This window comes from Quercus suber, unplaced genomic scaffold (assembly GCF_002906115.3).
Source record: "Quercus suber isolate HL8 unplaced genomic scaffold, Cork oak 2.0 scaffold_213, whole genome shotgun sequence".
NCBI lineage: Eukaryota > Viridiplantae > Streptophyta > Magnoliopsida > Fagales > Fagaceae > Quercus > Quercus suber.
Genome location: NW_027069671.1, coordinates 888275 through 903789, shown reverse-complemented (window position 1 = coordinate 903789; position 15515 = coordinate 888275). Strand labels below are relative to the sequence as shown.

General features: G+C 35.8%; 1 protein-coding gene across 2 annotated transcripts; it reads right to left on the bottom strand.

The window, feature by feature from the left end:
* Positions 1-432: 432 nt before the first annotated feature.
* Positions 433-15027, bottom strand: LOC112026051 (homeobox-DDT domain protein RLT1). Of its 2 annotated transcripts, none has more exons than XM_024058729.2 (18): positions 14506-15027; positions 13925-14395; positions 12736-12815; positions 11558-11968; positions 11381-11470; positions 11107-11271; positions 10753-10975; positions 9629-9729; positions 9068-9154; positions 8821-8973; positions 8565-8720; positions 6371-6580; positions 5457-6197; positions 4798-5355; positions 3354-3992; positions 3004-3108; positions 1854-2117; positions 433-1507 (listed from the first exon to the last, which is right to left on the bottom strand). In XM_024058729.2, exons 1-18 carry the CDS (start codon positions 14690-14692, stop codon positions 773-775), a joined length of 5376 nt encoding a protein of 1791 aa, XP_023914497.2. In that variant the 5' UTR covers positions 14693-15027; the 3' UTR covers positions 433-772. The 2 variants fall into 2 exon arrangements, with proteins under 2 accessions (XP_023914497.2, XP_023914496.2); XM_024058728.2 differs by having other exon boundaries at positions 433-1510; positions 14506-15026.
* Positions 15028-15515: the final 488 nt, after the last annotated feature.

Genomic DNA, 15515 nt, shown 5'->3' with positions numbered 1-15515 from the left:
TTAAAATTTAAACATTTATTGATAGCATAACAATTGATCTTTGATATTTTTGAAATTTTGCAAACATAAAAAATATAATAAGTACAATTCATCGGTTAGATTTTCAAAATTCACATACAATAAAATAAATAAATAAATAAAGATATAAGATAGTTCTAAATTGTTGAGATTATTGAGAATAATTTTTGAGGTAAAAACGATAGAAATTTATTGATGAAGCCCGGTAACAAAATTTACAACAATTCCCTAAGGACTGGATGGATTTTCATTCTCCCATAGTTGCTCATTATAAATACAAAAAGCCTAACTTGCTAATAGATGCCTTCAACTCTCTTCTAAGCAAAGCTCCATTCCAGCACACAAGACAACCTGTAGAACCTTCTACTCGCTTCTAACAAATGCAGATATCGCTGAAAACATGGAGACTATTGATAATTTTTAATGTAGATCATATGTATAAAAAGTATTGTCAACATGCTTACATTAGACAGCCTAATTTCCATCAATGAATTACATATAATCAACACATCTTTTAACTCTTCCAAATCATTATCTCCCCCATCACTGAAACCAATTAATAAATTCAAAAACAAAGAGAAAGGAGGGGGGAGGAGGAGGGGGGGACAATGCTGTCTTTTTCTTTGCCCTGTACACAGGTCCCACCGCAAAATGAAGCTGCAACACCAAAAATTTTATGCAGCCCATGTATATCTGCTGCTAATGCATCAGCAATCTGTTGAACATCAGAATTTAATCACTTGAACATGGAAACTTAATCACTATAATCGTCAGACTCTGCTGATTCCGTGCCTTCATCATTGCCGACCCTGTTTGCTATTCCATCTGAGCCATCACTCATATCTACATCTGCCTCCGAATCTTCATCTCCAGCCTCTTCAATGACATTATCATCTTCAGAAGCATCCACATCTTCATCACTTGCTTCATTTAGATCCTCTCTCCACCCATTGGACGCACTAGTGAACCCAATCTCCCAATTTCCATGCTCATATTCCACTGCCTGGGCATTATCATCAGAATCCACTGCTTCTGCATCATTAAAATTAGGATCCTCCATAGGGTGCATGCTGATCCTTTCATCATCCCACTCCTCACCCAAGTTTCTTGGTGATTCATCAATGCTCTTGGACCTATATGAATCAGCCCTATGGCTCAGCAACCTCTCATCAACAGCCCTCTTCTCCACTCTCCTCCTCCTAACTGTTCGACGACCCCGTCCACTCCCTTGTCCATATGTTCTTTGCCCTTGTTGTCTTAGTCCTTGAATTAAATTTTCATTGCTCTTTACATTTCGCCTGCCAACATCAGAATGGGAAACACGGGCTTTCTTCTGCCACTTTTTACCTCGCCCTTGCTCACGACCCCCTCGCCCACGTTTATAGCTGTTTCGGTTGCTTTTCAGCTCAGTAAAGTTCTTTTCATCATGGTTGAGTTCTGTTAGTTCAACCTCCTTAACATTATCAAAAGGGGCGTATCTTGAAGGAAGCTTCTGTGGATAAGGAAAAGAGGAATCAGGTGGTAATATCTTTTACAACATAGTGAAAGATTTAGCCAAAGATGACATCAATTTAAAAAGCATCTAAGAATTCACAAATTTGAAATTTCAGAAACAGCAGGCAGCAGATATGATCAATTATTTATCTTTCATGATAGGCCAACATTGAACTCTACATCTATAAAGAAGCAGGCTGCTAGGACATTCAACTCTTTAGCTTTCTGCAATAGAGTTGCATGCATCTGTGATGGGAACTTCTTCACCAAATTTCTTAAAAAGACAACCAAAAAGAAGGAAAGCAATGATAGGAATTCATTAAAAAAAAAAAAAAACTCACTATATATTCTCTAACTTCCTTGTCCTCAAAAGGCTCAGGTTTTTCCTGCTTCAAATAAATTACAGATGCATCAAGCTCAAAAAGTCTCAAAGCAACAGCTGTCATGGTTTGTGGTATCCATGGAAGTACAGGTATTGATCTAGGATCAGAAAAATCATGCAAAGAACTTCCTGACTGAGTACAGGAGCCCAACAGTTCCTCAGTCGTTGCAAAATTTGATGATAGAAAGTCTCGCTTCAACACTCTCTCAAACAGAGTCAACATCTGCACAAAGTTTGTTCAATTGAGCAAATGATCACACGAAAAAAATAAAAATAAATAAAATAAGTACACACACACACATATATAAAAATCAAGACTATGCAATATGGAAGTAGTGAACTGACAATACCACTTGTCATATGAGCAGAGTAATACACAATAGTCCATAAAAAATATCAAAAGGAAAATAAAAAGATAGAAAAAAGGAAAATAAGATAAAGTAAAATTGATTTCATGTTTTCCCTATATAATTTGCTAGCAATTCATGCTTGAACATGGCCATTTCTGAGCATGTATACTGCTTTTTCATCCAAGTCTTAGCTGTGTATTTATACCATGTGTGTATAATCAGTAACAGACTAGCACACAAATGTCTCTGTAAATGCATTTTGGCAATCTTAATTCCATGCCACTTGAATATTGATATTGATATTGAATTATATTCTGCATGAGATGCAACAACAAATATACCTCTATGCTGACTTATCTTTATTTTGGTGGGTGGGGCAGGGGGAGACAAAAGATCAGACTTGCATCTGCCCAACTCTAAATCTATAATCAAATACCAATTCAACAAAAAAGTGTGGGACGGAGGCGAAGAGAAAAGAATAAAATTTCATCTGACAAGAATAACCTCCAATCCTCAGCACAATAAGTTCAGAAGACAATTAAACATGCTTCCACTACCATCAATTAAGCACAGTATTACAATCCCTTGATGGTAGTTACAATATAAATCAAACTGTGACTCCAGGTTGAATACCAAATGATACTAATCATCATGATTAGATTAGATAGTGAAAGTGGACAGGAGAAATTTGGATAAACAGTATATTTAGCAGATGAAGCTATACAGAATTCCATCAAAAGTATTAAGTAAAATGAAGACCTGTAGAAGGTCCTCAACTGATGATGATGCATTCAACTTCACTACCCAAGTCTTTCGATGGTCTCCCATCCAATATGATTGAAGAGCTTCTGGTGGGACAGATACCTATAAAATAATGTAAATGGCTAATTACTGATACATAAATAAACAACTCACACTAAAACAGGTAAACCCGTAGCACAACTCCCCTAACAAAAGGGGGGAGATGGATTGGCATAAATAACACACAGGGAAGCTGAACATTAACTATCAGTACATAAGATGCCAGGCGCAATAAATATTTAACAATGTTGGGAATTAACTCCTAATTATCTCAGCACAAAAGTTCTTCAAGGCAATCATGATCTTACCTCAATGAAAGCTAATAGAGACTTAAGCAATCTGGTTCCCAGCGGAAGAGAAGAATCTAATATTTGGAAACTTCCCATATGTATTTTCCTTTTCTCTTCACATTGAATTGCATGTTCCGAAAAATTAAAATCATTATTACTGGTACCAAAATTACGGTGGCAAGAAAGGCAGTGAGAGTCTTCAGAGAGATAAGAATTGAGACAGAAATCACAAACACCCAATAGCTGTGCACACCTCTTTTTCCCATACTTCATTGCACATAATGTTACTGAATTAAAACACTCTTTCCACGTCCACTTTTGAAAATCTTGATACCTATTAAGGGCAGCCTTCTTCTCAGTTTCATTTCTCCCAAGCTCAATTCGGAAAGAAGATGAGGTCTCCAACATATCGGAATTTAAACCACAAACAGTACTACTAGGACTGTCAAAACCAGCCGGGTAGTCTGGACTAGAATTCATTTCTTCAGCCTCATTTTTAACCACGGTTCCACTTCCACTTCGACGCACTACATTAGCACTTGGCATATTCCTTTGAACATTTTCTTTGAAGGATGACTCAATCTTTTGCAGCATTAAACGCAAATGGGACTCCCTTATCCCACGTGCATCCAAAGATATCAAAAGAGCATCAAAGGCCTACACAGAAAGAGAATTAAAAGAACTATAACAGTTAAAGGAAATATTACTATAAACGGTAACAAAGGCATCAATCATAAGCAGCAACAAAGAATTTGACTAAAAATATCTTTTATATATATATATATATATAATACCAACAACACAAATATAGGACACATACAAGAACCTCATATCTTATGGGAAGTTTCTTGGATCGCCTGCCAAGATCAGGCTTCAATAGAAGACTATGACACTATAAGTTCTCCTAGAGAAAATCAATATTAATCTTAGTAAAAAACTTCTAATATTTATTCAAATAAGATAACATCTTCAGTAAAAGCAAACAAAACCCAAGATAATATATCATATAATTTAACATATGGTAAGATGCAATGCATAAATTCTCAAGAACCTCAGACAGTCTCATTAGCATGACAGCCAACTGGCTGTTCTCAAGTACAAACATTGTTTTCAGTAGCAAAGACAAGACCATTTTGGTTTGGATCCCCATTATCTTAGAATGGCTGAGGGGTCAATGACAATCATGTCAAAAGTATGAATAAAAATTATGTTAAAAGTATGAACATGTGGCTGCCAATTAACTGTCAAAGACATTTACTACTATTCTTCCAGCTTAAAGGAAAAAAGTGAAAAATCTTGCAAACCATTTAGTACAAACTAGATATACCATCAATAATATAACATTTCTGTGACACTATAGAAGTCACATAGTCAAACATGGCCCAACTTTTCCCGCGCGGGGGGGGGGTGGTGTTTTGTTGGTGGTGCAGCATCAAACAGAAAAAATAAAGAGTCTATTTACCTCTTCAGAATCAATAAGCCTCCAATTGCCATCATGCAATTCAATAAAGATCCTGCCAGAACCAGGGTCATTGCTAGAAGCAGATGCAACAAACTGCCAGTATCGATTTCTCCTACGATCTTGTCCAAGAGGCAAGGACCTGTATACATACATCTCTTCGGCTCTGTGCGCAATATAAGATTTCAATTGTAACCGTGACCTTTTTGAAGCATATCCAAGTTGCTGAATAAGGAAATTATCAGGACCTGTGGGAAAATCTTGACCAGGGGTCCTTTCGGTAGGCACATTGTTGAGGTGATCCTGGATGCCTTGTGAAACAAGTGGGTTTTGGTTTTCAGCGGTGCTAGGGGATGCCTCAATAAGTTGATTATCAACATTAGGAAAGGGGCTTTGGCTGCCCTCCACTGCAGAACTCAAAAACTGCATATCAGCTCTGCTCCCCGTAATAGATGACGGAAAATCTGTTTTACTTATAATCTCTTCTTTCAAGCGACTTTTATCTAGCTGTGCTTCTGCCCACATTTGTTTCTTGAGAGCATTTGCTGATTCCATGCGATCCTGTAAAGCTCTTACTGTCAAGTTCAAGACAGAAACAACAAGCATATAGTTTTTAGAATATAAAATAGATCAGTACACTACAATTGGCAAGAGATATTTACCTCAAGAACACCACGAATAGAGTTTCCCTCATTTGCAACACCAATTAAGGTAACAAGGGCATTAAGACGCTCTTCTACACTGAGATCAGAATAATCTCCTTCTGTAAGTCCTTGAATCCATGATTCACCTGACTTACTTTCATCAATCTCCATATTTTCTTGATTGACAGCACCAATGCCTCCACCAACAACACACAGCTCAGTGGCAGTGCTTGGACAATTTTCATCTTTGGGTCCAACCAAAGGGATGGATGAAAAATCCTTCTCCAACTCAGTCTGCAGATTCAGTGCAACATCGTTGCAAAGATCCTCTTTTCCACTTCCTGAGCAAGTTTTCACTTCACCATAGGGACTGGAGATTTTGTTCCCAGTTGACAGAGTTGCAAAATCATCCACTTCAGGATCCTCGTCGACATCATCAGATTCAGAGTCTTCATCTCTTTCAACATCCTCAGTATCATCTCTTAAAACATCCTCAGCATCATCTCTTAAAACATCCTCAGCATCATCTCTTTCAACATACTCAGCATCTTCAGCTAAAAACCCATTTTCAAATATCTGAATTTTCTTTCTGGCTGCTGAAAGTATTGCCTCAGCATCGGCAGGATCTTTCCGGAAAGCAGCACGCACACGATAGGTTGAAGGGGCTATCCTTTCAAAAAGCTTGGCATCCCTTGTCAAAGCAACAGAAATCGAAGCTTCTGGTGTCTTGCTCGTTGTCAGGTCCCGAAGTCCAGATTTCTAACAGCATACAATTATATCAGGAAAAATCAGAAAATTGAAAAAATTAACTCTCTCACTCCACCATTCCCTGAACCATGGACCTGGGGATTAATCAATCACGCACAAGGCCAATGGACCATGGGGAAGGCCAGTAACCAAAAGGTCTTTAGTTAAGAACAATATAAACTCACCTGAATCTTGTCTGCAAGTTCTAATACAGTTAATCCCTTGCCTCCCTCAAGTGAAAGAACATGAAAAGCAGCAAATTTGACGGTTCCAGGAGTCAGCCGATGCCTAGATCTTCGGGGAAGTAATAACCCTTTTTCTTGCATTATTGCAAATGCATTTTCAGCTGCTGAACCACTACGAAGAGTAGAAACTATATCTTCACAACCTTTACCCTGCAATTACATATAACCTGTCTTATTTAATAAAAGCAATATAATAATATTAAAATGAGGTCCTGAACTTCGACATCAGAACACACCAAATTGCTCTAGCAAATACTAAACAGTAACAGAAAGTTTTACACTACTTCAACATTAAATAAATAAAAAACCACTATATTTAGCAAGTGTCCACAATAATAAGCTACAAACTTTAATCAGAGTATTACTATGCTAGGCAATATCTTAATTCATATTTTTTCCCTACAACAATCAGAGTGATGTTGGTTAATATAATAATATGTTCCAAATAACTATTAATTATTGAATGAAGATCGCTGCTTGACCATTCTCCACCCCACCCATACACCCCAAAAAAAATCAAAAGAAGAATATCTTTTCCACTCTGAATTACCTAAAAGTAAACTCGGATCACTACCTCTAAACCATATCTATCAAACTTATAGTATAAGTAGCCATCTTCTGAAACACAGCCAATCAGATTACAAATCTTTTTTCTGAAAAGTAAAGTTCTAGAACCCAGGTATCAAGGTAGTCAAAGGCTAAAGGCAACCCTAGGAGCCAAGGCCTTATATTGTCCAAGGCATGAGGCTACAAAAGGACCTAGCCCAATTAAATCAAGGCACCAAATTCTAAATATAGTTATTATACATGTACCTAATGTATTGACATATTATAATCAAGTGTTTTTGAAATGTGTTGCATGAAGAGATTACGTTTATTAATTGATTTGAAAATAGACTTAACATGGTTTAGGCTCCATCAATTATTCTAATAATAGGCTTTACAACAAGCTTCTATAAGTTTACAATACATTTCTGTAAATTAATTAATCTAACAAAAGGTTTTGAAACAAGCTTCTGTAAATTAATACCTCCTGTGTACGTGATGTTCTTTAATATCTAATAAAACTTATTACTTATCATAAAATAATAATAATATTATTAATCTATTAATAGGTTTTACAAGCTTCAATAAAAATAATAAAATAAAATAAATAAATACCTTAAAAAATGTATATATATTGAGGCTCTTGCCTTAGCCACTTTTTCATGGCTTAAGCTAGTCGCCTGGGCTCTAAAGGCAAGTGCCTCACCCTAGAGCCTTAGACAAAGCATAAAATAAAAATAAATAAAAAATAGCAACTAGACTTTTTTTTTTTTTTTTTTTTGCTTACAAGTGGGGGAGCGGAATTCAAACCCTGGTTCTTCACATGGGAAAAAACTAGGCAATGCCGCTAAGCCACAAGAATGCAATACAACAAAGCTAAGAAGTCAATTTTTTAGAGCGGGTTGGAAAAATCAATTGATTTTGGCATGATCAAGTGAAGGGAGGTTCCACTAAAAAAATTAACTCCATGAGCTTTTTATATTGCAGTGGATAGATTAACTCCAGTTAATCTTCATCGTTTTTGAAATATCTAATCCTTTAGAACTTTAGATTACTAATCCCTGTAAAATAAGGTGTGCCCTTTTCTTTCAATAATTATTTAATTTATCATTTAAAAATAATAATATCAGGAATGAATTGGAGAAGGAAAAAAAAATACCCTGGTAGAGAAAAATTTTGACAAATCCGATATATCCTTCTGAAAAGTAAATTTAGCCATCCAAAAAGTAGACGTATTCCACAAATTACTAAATGGGTCAAAACACAGGTGAGTTCCTTGAACAAGAATCTATTTTTAGGACACCTCTAAGCTTTATTTCATTTTTCTGTAATTACAGAGCATAATAAAAATATACCAAGGTTTATGACTAAAACATAATGGGAAATAGAAAGCACATATAGCACTTATTCTTTTCTTTTCCTTCATTTTTTTTATTTTATTTTATATATTCACACAAACACGCGAAGGTATACTATGTCCTAAAGCAAGGTGTGTAATTCATCAAAATATACTGCTAATACAGAACAACAGTTTTATGAAATGCATAAGGGTATAAATGCCAAAAGCAGAGTATAGAAAAGCAGTAACCTCATCATTCTCATGTGAGTATGACCATCTGATACTCCTTTTCTTCAACTGTGGCCCGAATCCTGCAGATAGGGCCAATTGCCGAAATATTTCAGGCCACGTCAATGGATTTAAGTGCCGCTGCCAGTTGCGTATGTCAAAGCCCCATGCATAAGCCTAATACAGAAATGAAATAAAAAATGATTCTGCAACAAACACAGAAAAGTAGTATGGCAAGCAAATAAACTAATTCAAGTGTGCATAGAGCAGAGGTTACCCCTTCAACAATCTGTGGATGTCCACCACCAGGATTAGCAGCACTATTTTGATTAACTATTAATCCTGTAGATGGTGTCCTAGCAACATCTTCTATATCTTTTATTATCAACTTAAGAAGAGCAACATGTATCTCACCCAACAACCTTGAATCCTGGGATAAAAATGGTATCAATACCAAGCAAAAAGCAGTTGCACAACATTTAATGAGTGGGAAATTTGAAAGCAAGGACCTATGAATGACTCACATAGTCATGAAAAGCTTGAACAAACTCATCAAGAGTAAACGGCCATAACTTGAGAACATCAGCAAAAGTAATCAAAAATCTCCACACCTGAAAAGAAAAAAAATTCAGATAAAAATCAGAGGCATTACTAGATTCCATTAGCTAACATTATCACTCAAGAAAAGAAAAACACATTTAATAATTGCAGTTAAAAGCAGCACATTCATATCTGTTATTCAGGTCCTTTTATCAAAAGAAATACCTATTATTCAGTATGAAATAAGCATATAAGAAAAATGTTATCCAAAAGCACCATCTTCACAAAATGACATAAACATAAATTAAAAAAAATTATCATTCAGTATTCATTTATTCTTAAAGAAACAAAATTGCAATATTCAATGTAGAACAGAGGTGTATGTATAACCTTTAGTCTCAATTAGTTACAAACTGTATAGTGCGAACATGGAAAACAGCATTATGATACCTATTGCACAAAGGTAAAATGTGTACTTTATGTGATTATAATAATTCATTTTCCACTACGCATATAAAATGGATTGAAAAGCACCACTGACATACCATCAGAAGGTTGCCAATATTCTCCTCCGAATTGATCCAGGGTTGAACCGCAAATGGTTTTTTCAATTTCACTGACTTAGGTGGGAATGCAATCAGAAGATCTACAACAAAAATGGAATCAGATCTGATCAGAAAAATTAAAACAGACTAAACACAGCAGATAAAAACACAATGCAAACCAAATTATGGGGGAAAAGACCATCTCTTCAGCAAAAGACTTTGTATCTGTTTAAATAGAATCAACGCCAAAGATGGGTTTCAAATTCATAGACTCCAGATTCTTTGCTCAAACACATAATTAAAAGTAATATGGTACAAACGCAGTCTACTTGTGGAATTGAGTTAAAGTAAAACATGAGCCCCAGCCTTTACTTTCCAGCCAACTGCAAAGAGTTGAGAAGACAATAGAATTATGCTACTACCAACACAAATTTTTTAGTTAAGTACCACTGCCACCACCAAATCCGACACCAGCACTTTATCTCTTAGATGACAATTATTGCCCGTTCCTCCTCAAGCAACATCATCACAACGAACAAAGTCAATCCCATATAATATAACACACTCAACAAAAAGTGGAGACCTTGATTTAGGATTCAATTTAGTTGAAACAAGTATAAGCATTCTCTCTTCATTCCTAACAGAATGCAATATCACATTCAAAACCATCAGGGAAGGGACACTGATTAAATCTAAAACCTTATTGAAACAACATGAAAAAACAGGACATAACACTATGAGTGGTTTGACTTTTTGGGTGTTCCCCAGCTAAGAAGGGTATTTGCAGAAACCGGGGCATTAAAAGGAAATGTTTGAATCTTCCTTTTGCTATGGTTTAGGAGGATTAGAGAGTGGAAATTATCAATTTCATGACGAAAGAGTCATATTTTTATTCTGGTAGCCAGAATCCAGTACTGCTGTTCAATTGTGAGAGAGAGAGAGAAAGAGAGTTATTTTTAACATGAAATTTTCATATTCTGGGATCCAAAACAATGTGAATAAGAAGTTAATATTTAAATCATTTTTATTTCCTCAAAACTATAGAAGACCAGATTAGGGCTTAATGAAAAGCAGTCGTGTAAATGCATAAAGACTGAACCAAAAGTTCTCAACGGGATGCCCACCTCTGAATGATTCAATATTTTGCAGTGTGTCATGGTCAAGATGGATCATTGAGGACAAGCCCTTGCTTGCAACAGCTAATTCCATCAGTTCCAGCTGTTCATCCTCAATAAGCTCCATAGATTCTCTAGCTATTCTGCGTGCAGTAGCCTTCTCAATGGCAGCTTTGCGTCTTACTGCCTCTTTCTCTTTCCGGAGCTCTTCTTTTTGCCTCCTTTTCTCAGCCTTTAGTATAACCAGAGAAGGGGGGGTAAAAGGAAAGAGAGAAGGTGGAGACAGGTGGAATTTGGTCATTTATTCCAGAAAAAAAAAGGTTACCTCTAAATAACTTACAGTAAGTCATTAACAAAACTTACTCTTAAATTTTCTTTCTGCAAAAATTTTTCCCTTCGTTCCATTTCCCGTTTTTGCTCACGCTTAGATCTCTCCTCCTCTCGCTGCCTTTCACGCATCAGCCTCTCTTCTTCCTTCTTTCTTTCACGGTCCTGTTTTTCCATTTCTTTCTTCATTCGTTCTTCATTCTACAAGAAAAAGGTTCATAATATCAGTATACAAAGACGCTTACACCTTCTGGGAAGGGCAAAAAGGTTAACTTCAGAGAACAAAGACTCATGACTGAGAAGTTAGAACCTTTCGTCTCAATATATCTTGTTTCTCAAGCTCTTTCCTAATCCGAATCTCATGGGCTTCAACTTCTTTTGCAATTCTAGCTTCTTCACTCTACAGAAGGCAAAAAACTATATATAAAATAATCCTTTGTGAAGAGAAAAAATACTCTCTCAAGTAGTTTGGACTGGTTGAGGATACCTTGCGTTTCTTTTCCATCCGCAAAATAGCATCACTATGAGATATTTGCCCATCAGACAATACATACGAATCTTCTGGTCCAATAATAGGGTGATCACCAAACTGAGAACTTACTCTAACATTTGTCAAGGACTCCCTTTGTGGGACACGTTCATCATCCCTAGGAGGTGATGATAAGGCAAGTGCCTGCTTTTCTTGCTGGGGAAAAATACGAACACGAGGTACATGACCTTGGACACCATGCACCCTCGGCAATTGTTCATTTCCAAGCACAACTGATGAAGTTCGGGCAGTTGGGGCATCAACCATTGAGTCATGAAAATGAGATTGGGAAACTTGTCCAAACACATCAGGTCTTGCACTAGGTTGGTCATGAAGAAATGGATATTCATGGAGAGCCCTCTGGGTAGCCTGGAATGAATTTCATTCAACTCCAAGATGTTAACCCAGAAGAATAGGTAATAAAGAAATATTTCCTTCTAGCAAAGACAATGTTCAGTCAAAATCATAAACATTTGATAAAGACAAGGTCCAACATTATAAAATTTATATATATATATATATATATAAGTATAAAATTTGAAAATATTTATGCATTAAGAGCAAGAATTCCTATTTCATGAAAGGAAAGAAATGACAAGGAGAAAAATTTATAATGAAGACCAAGTTGGTCATAAGAGCAAGATACTCTGCACTTGGTCTTCTTTAACTGCTGGTAGGTCTTGACCCACAACCTCAACCTCCACCTTGCACTTACAAGGAGAGCAAGTGCTATTTGAGCTAGAGATGATTGGCTACTCTGCTCTTGGTACTAGTATTAGGAAGTAAATATATGTGCACTTTTTATTTCAAGCTGCCACATTCTTTAAATAGCTACTTGGCTAGTTTTGAATTTCTAAGCAGGAGCAAACTGGACAAAGAACCAGACACCATAAGAATAGATTCTTCATATAAAGAAACTTGAAATCAAAATTAAAATAGAGGTACAATACTAAGATGACGACCAAAACCCTTACATAAAGGAATCATCAAGCATCTGAACTATAAGCGGATTTATAACAGAGAAGGAAACATCAAACATCCCAACCATCACTGTGCATGCCAAATTAATGATGATCGCTGCATTAATCACAACCAAAAAAAAAAAAAAAATCGCAATGAAGAATTAAGAGACCAACTTTATAAGATTTGACATCGCGTTGCTCATATAATTTGCTTTCATAAGGATGCCCCAACCGCTTCGGCTGCTCTGAAACAGCTGTTTCACATGCAATACCAAAGGTTTACATTAGTTTTCACCATCAAAATGGTTACAGGACTTAACTCATTAAAAAATAAAAAATATAAACAAATTCAAGCTTCACAAACCATTTAATGAACCACTATCAAAACTATAAGGTCATTATCATGTGAAAATACAACTTAGCTAAACTCAACCCAACTAAGCCCTAAATCCAATTAAATTCGGGTGGGCATCATGGGAGCATAACACTTCCAATAAACTATAGATCATATTTAAGTAAATAAAAGTAGTCTAATTACTGACTAAACGAGATGGGTAAAAGCAAACAGATTCAGAATAACTCTTTTTTTTTTTTTTTTTTTAATAAGTTGATTCAAAATAACTCTTTTTAGATAGTTAAAAAGGAAAAGTAATAAATTGCAGGTCCTATCACATTCTTTTCATTTTAAAGAAATTATATTGGGTAGAATTTAATCTGTTCAAAATATTTCCATCACTAATGAGAAAAAAACATTCTAGAGAACCCATATTTCTCACACAATCAGCATCTATATAAAATCTTAAAAGGAACTAAACAAGTGTATGGACCAACTCAACACTCAACTCCATGAAAAAGGCCTACGCATGTTTTAATTTTGTACATTTAGGCCTTATACATATATTCTTTCACTTTATCAAAGTTTAGAGAAAATAACAACAAACCTTAGTTCCAAATTTTTGGGTCGCCAATGGATGCTCAAGAAATTAGTTAGGCTTGATTACATGTATTCTTTTCCTTCATTCTTCTATTCTATCCAAAGTCTCTATTACTTCCTTATTGACATATCCTTTTTAACTACTTCTACTAAAGAATACGAAAAACAAATATAGTTGAAATTCCCTACCACATAGATATATAGATTAACTAAACATCTTTGAGCACCAAGTTACTTGCTTAAACATGATTGAAATTCAACATATTATCAATAACATGAATAAAAGTTTCCACATTAAGCATATAAAATAATAGGAGTATCTAATACTCCTATTAGATACTCATATTAATTCAGGCATTCTCCAGTTGAGTAGTATAAAACATATCCAATAAACACATCAAATTCAATACCAAAACCCATTAGCCATACCTATAGGTGCCCCGAATGCATCAGGCGGCAATGAATCAAACTCAACCCCGAGAATTGGCCCGTCTTCCCTCAATGGCTCTCCTAGCTGTGCCTCCACACAGGCAATAGCTCTAAGCTCCAATATCGATTGAGGCGACTCGTAATACCTCCTCATAATTGGTACATCATCAAGCACACTCCTTGACACTGCATTTCTAAACTCCGAGCGACCTAACGGGCTGGAACCCGACCCAGACCCCGAGCCAGACCCGTAATCACTCCCAGGCTCACCTCCACCCCTCAATTCATCCACAGGAGACTCCGGCATCGCCGCCACCACCGCCGTCGACGCGGATTTACGCGGCTTCTTCGCCGAACCATCCTTCTTGTCCTTCAACCTCCTGTGACAGAACCACATCTGTAATTGCCGATCGGAAAGCCCCAATTTTTCCGACAGGTCGGCCCTCGTCGCCTCCGATGGATAAGTCTCCACTGAATCAAGCAAAAATCCCAAAAAAAAAAAAAAAAATTCAACAAATTTATCAAAATTTCACAAATCGAAACAAAAAAAAAAAAAACGAAAATTCACAATTTGTACGCACTCGAATAAGCTTTCTCGAGAGTTTCGAGCTGAAACGGAGTCTTCATCTGACGCTTCGGCTTGCTCTGTCCTTCACTGGAATTGTTGTTGTTGTTGATTTTCCCGTTACTATTGCTGTTATTGTTGTTGTTGTTGTTGTTTTCTTCATTGTTCTGGTTCTGGTTCTCTTCTTCTGAAGCGGCCTCCATTGATGATGAACACTACAGCGATCGAGAAAATCGAGATCGATCGCAACCAACCCACAGCGCTTTTCAAAACCCTAGAAATCCCTAAGGATCCAACAAAAAAAGAGAGCCTCGAAAAACAACAAAAGGATACGATTTGTGGGTTTGTGTAATTTATTCTTTTACCTTTTTAACAAAACTTATATACGTAAAAGTCAAGGAAGGAAGAGAAAACTGAGAAAGAGGGAGGAGGCGAATTATCATCATCGAATAACAAAATAAAAATAAATATCTCTCTCTCAAATGAATTAATAAGAAAGAATAATAATAATAATAGGAATATAAGAAGATGAAGAAGAATAAAAATATTAAAACAAATGAGATATAGGTAAAGGCAAAATCAGTGGCATGATAAAACCAACAGTATTTCCTGACTCTAATTCCACCTTCCATAATTCCTTTTTTTTTTTAATTTTAAAATTTTTTTTTCTCTTTCTTTTTAATGAACGGTGTGTTTGTGTTTGTGTGTCAAACAAGGACTTGATGTGGGCTAGAATGCCAAAAAAAACATGGGATTGTTTTTGTTTTTTTTGTTTTTCGTTTTTTTTGTTTATTTAAATCGTAAAAAGTTTTAAAGAGCTCACGAGCGATTTTTAAGTTTGATGAACTTTTTTTTTTTTTTAAGTTTTTTTATATTAAATTTGAGTGCTTTTGTTAGTGAGTTAGAAACTGTGTATTCGGTTCTAATAAAAGTTTATGAATTGAAAGGCTTTTTTTGGTTTTTCGGTTTTTTTTTTTTGTTTTGTTTTTTTTGGTTTGTGGTTTGGGTTCGTTGGAAATCTTTGGG

What these genes read in the sequence shown, in the direction of transcription:
- LOC112026051 (XM_024058728.2), bottom strand. Translation starts at nt 14,692, where the DNA reads ATGGAGGCCGCTTCAGAAGAAGAGAACCAGAACCAGAACAATGAAGAA. An exon ending in GGATGGAAAAGAAACGCAAG is followed by an intron (nt 11,471 to 11,557) that starts GTATCCTCAACC and finishes TGCCTTCTGTAG; the next exon opens with AGTGAAGAAGCTAGAATTGC. An exon ending in CAGTTGAGGACCTTCTACAG is followed by an intron (nt 2,118 to 3,003) that starts GTCTTCATTTTA and finishes AACTTTGTGCAG; the next exon opens with ATGTTGACTCTGTTTGAGAG.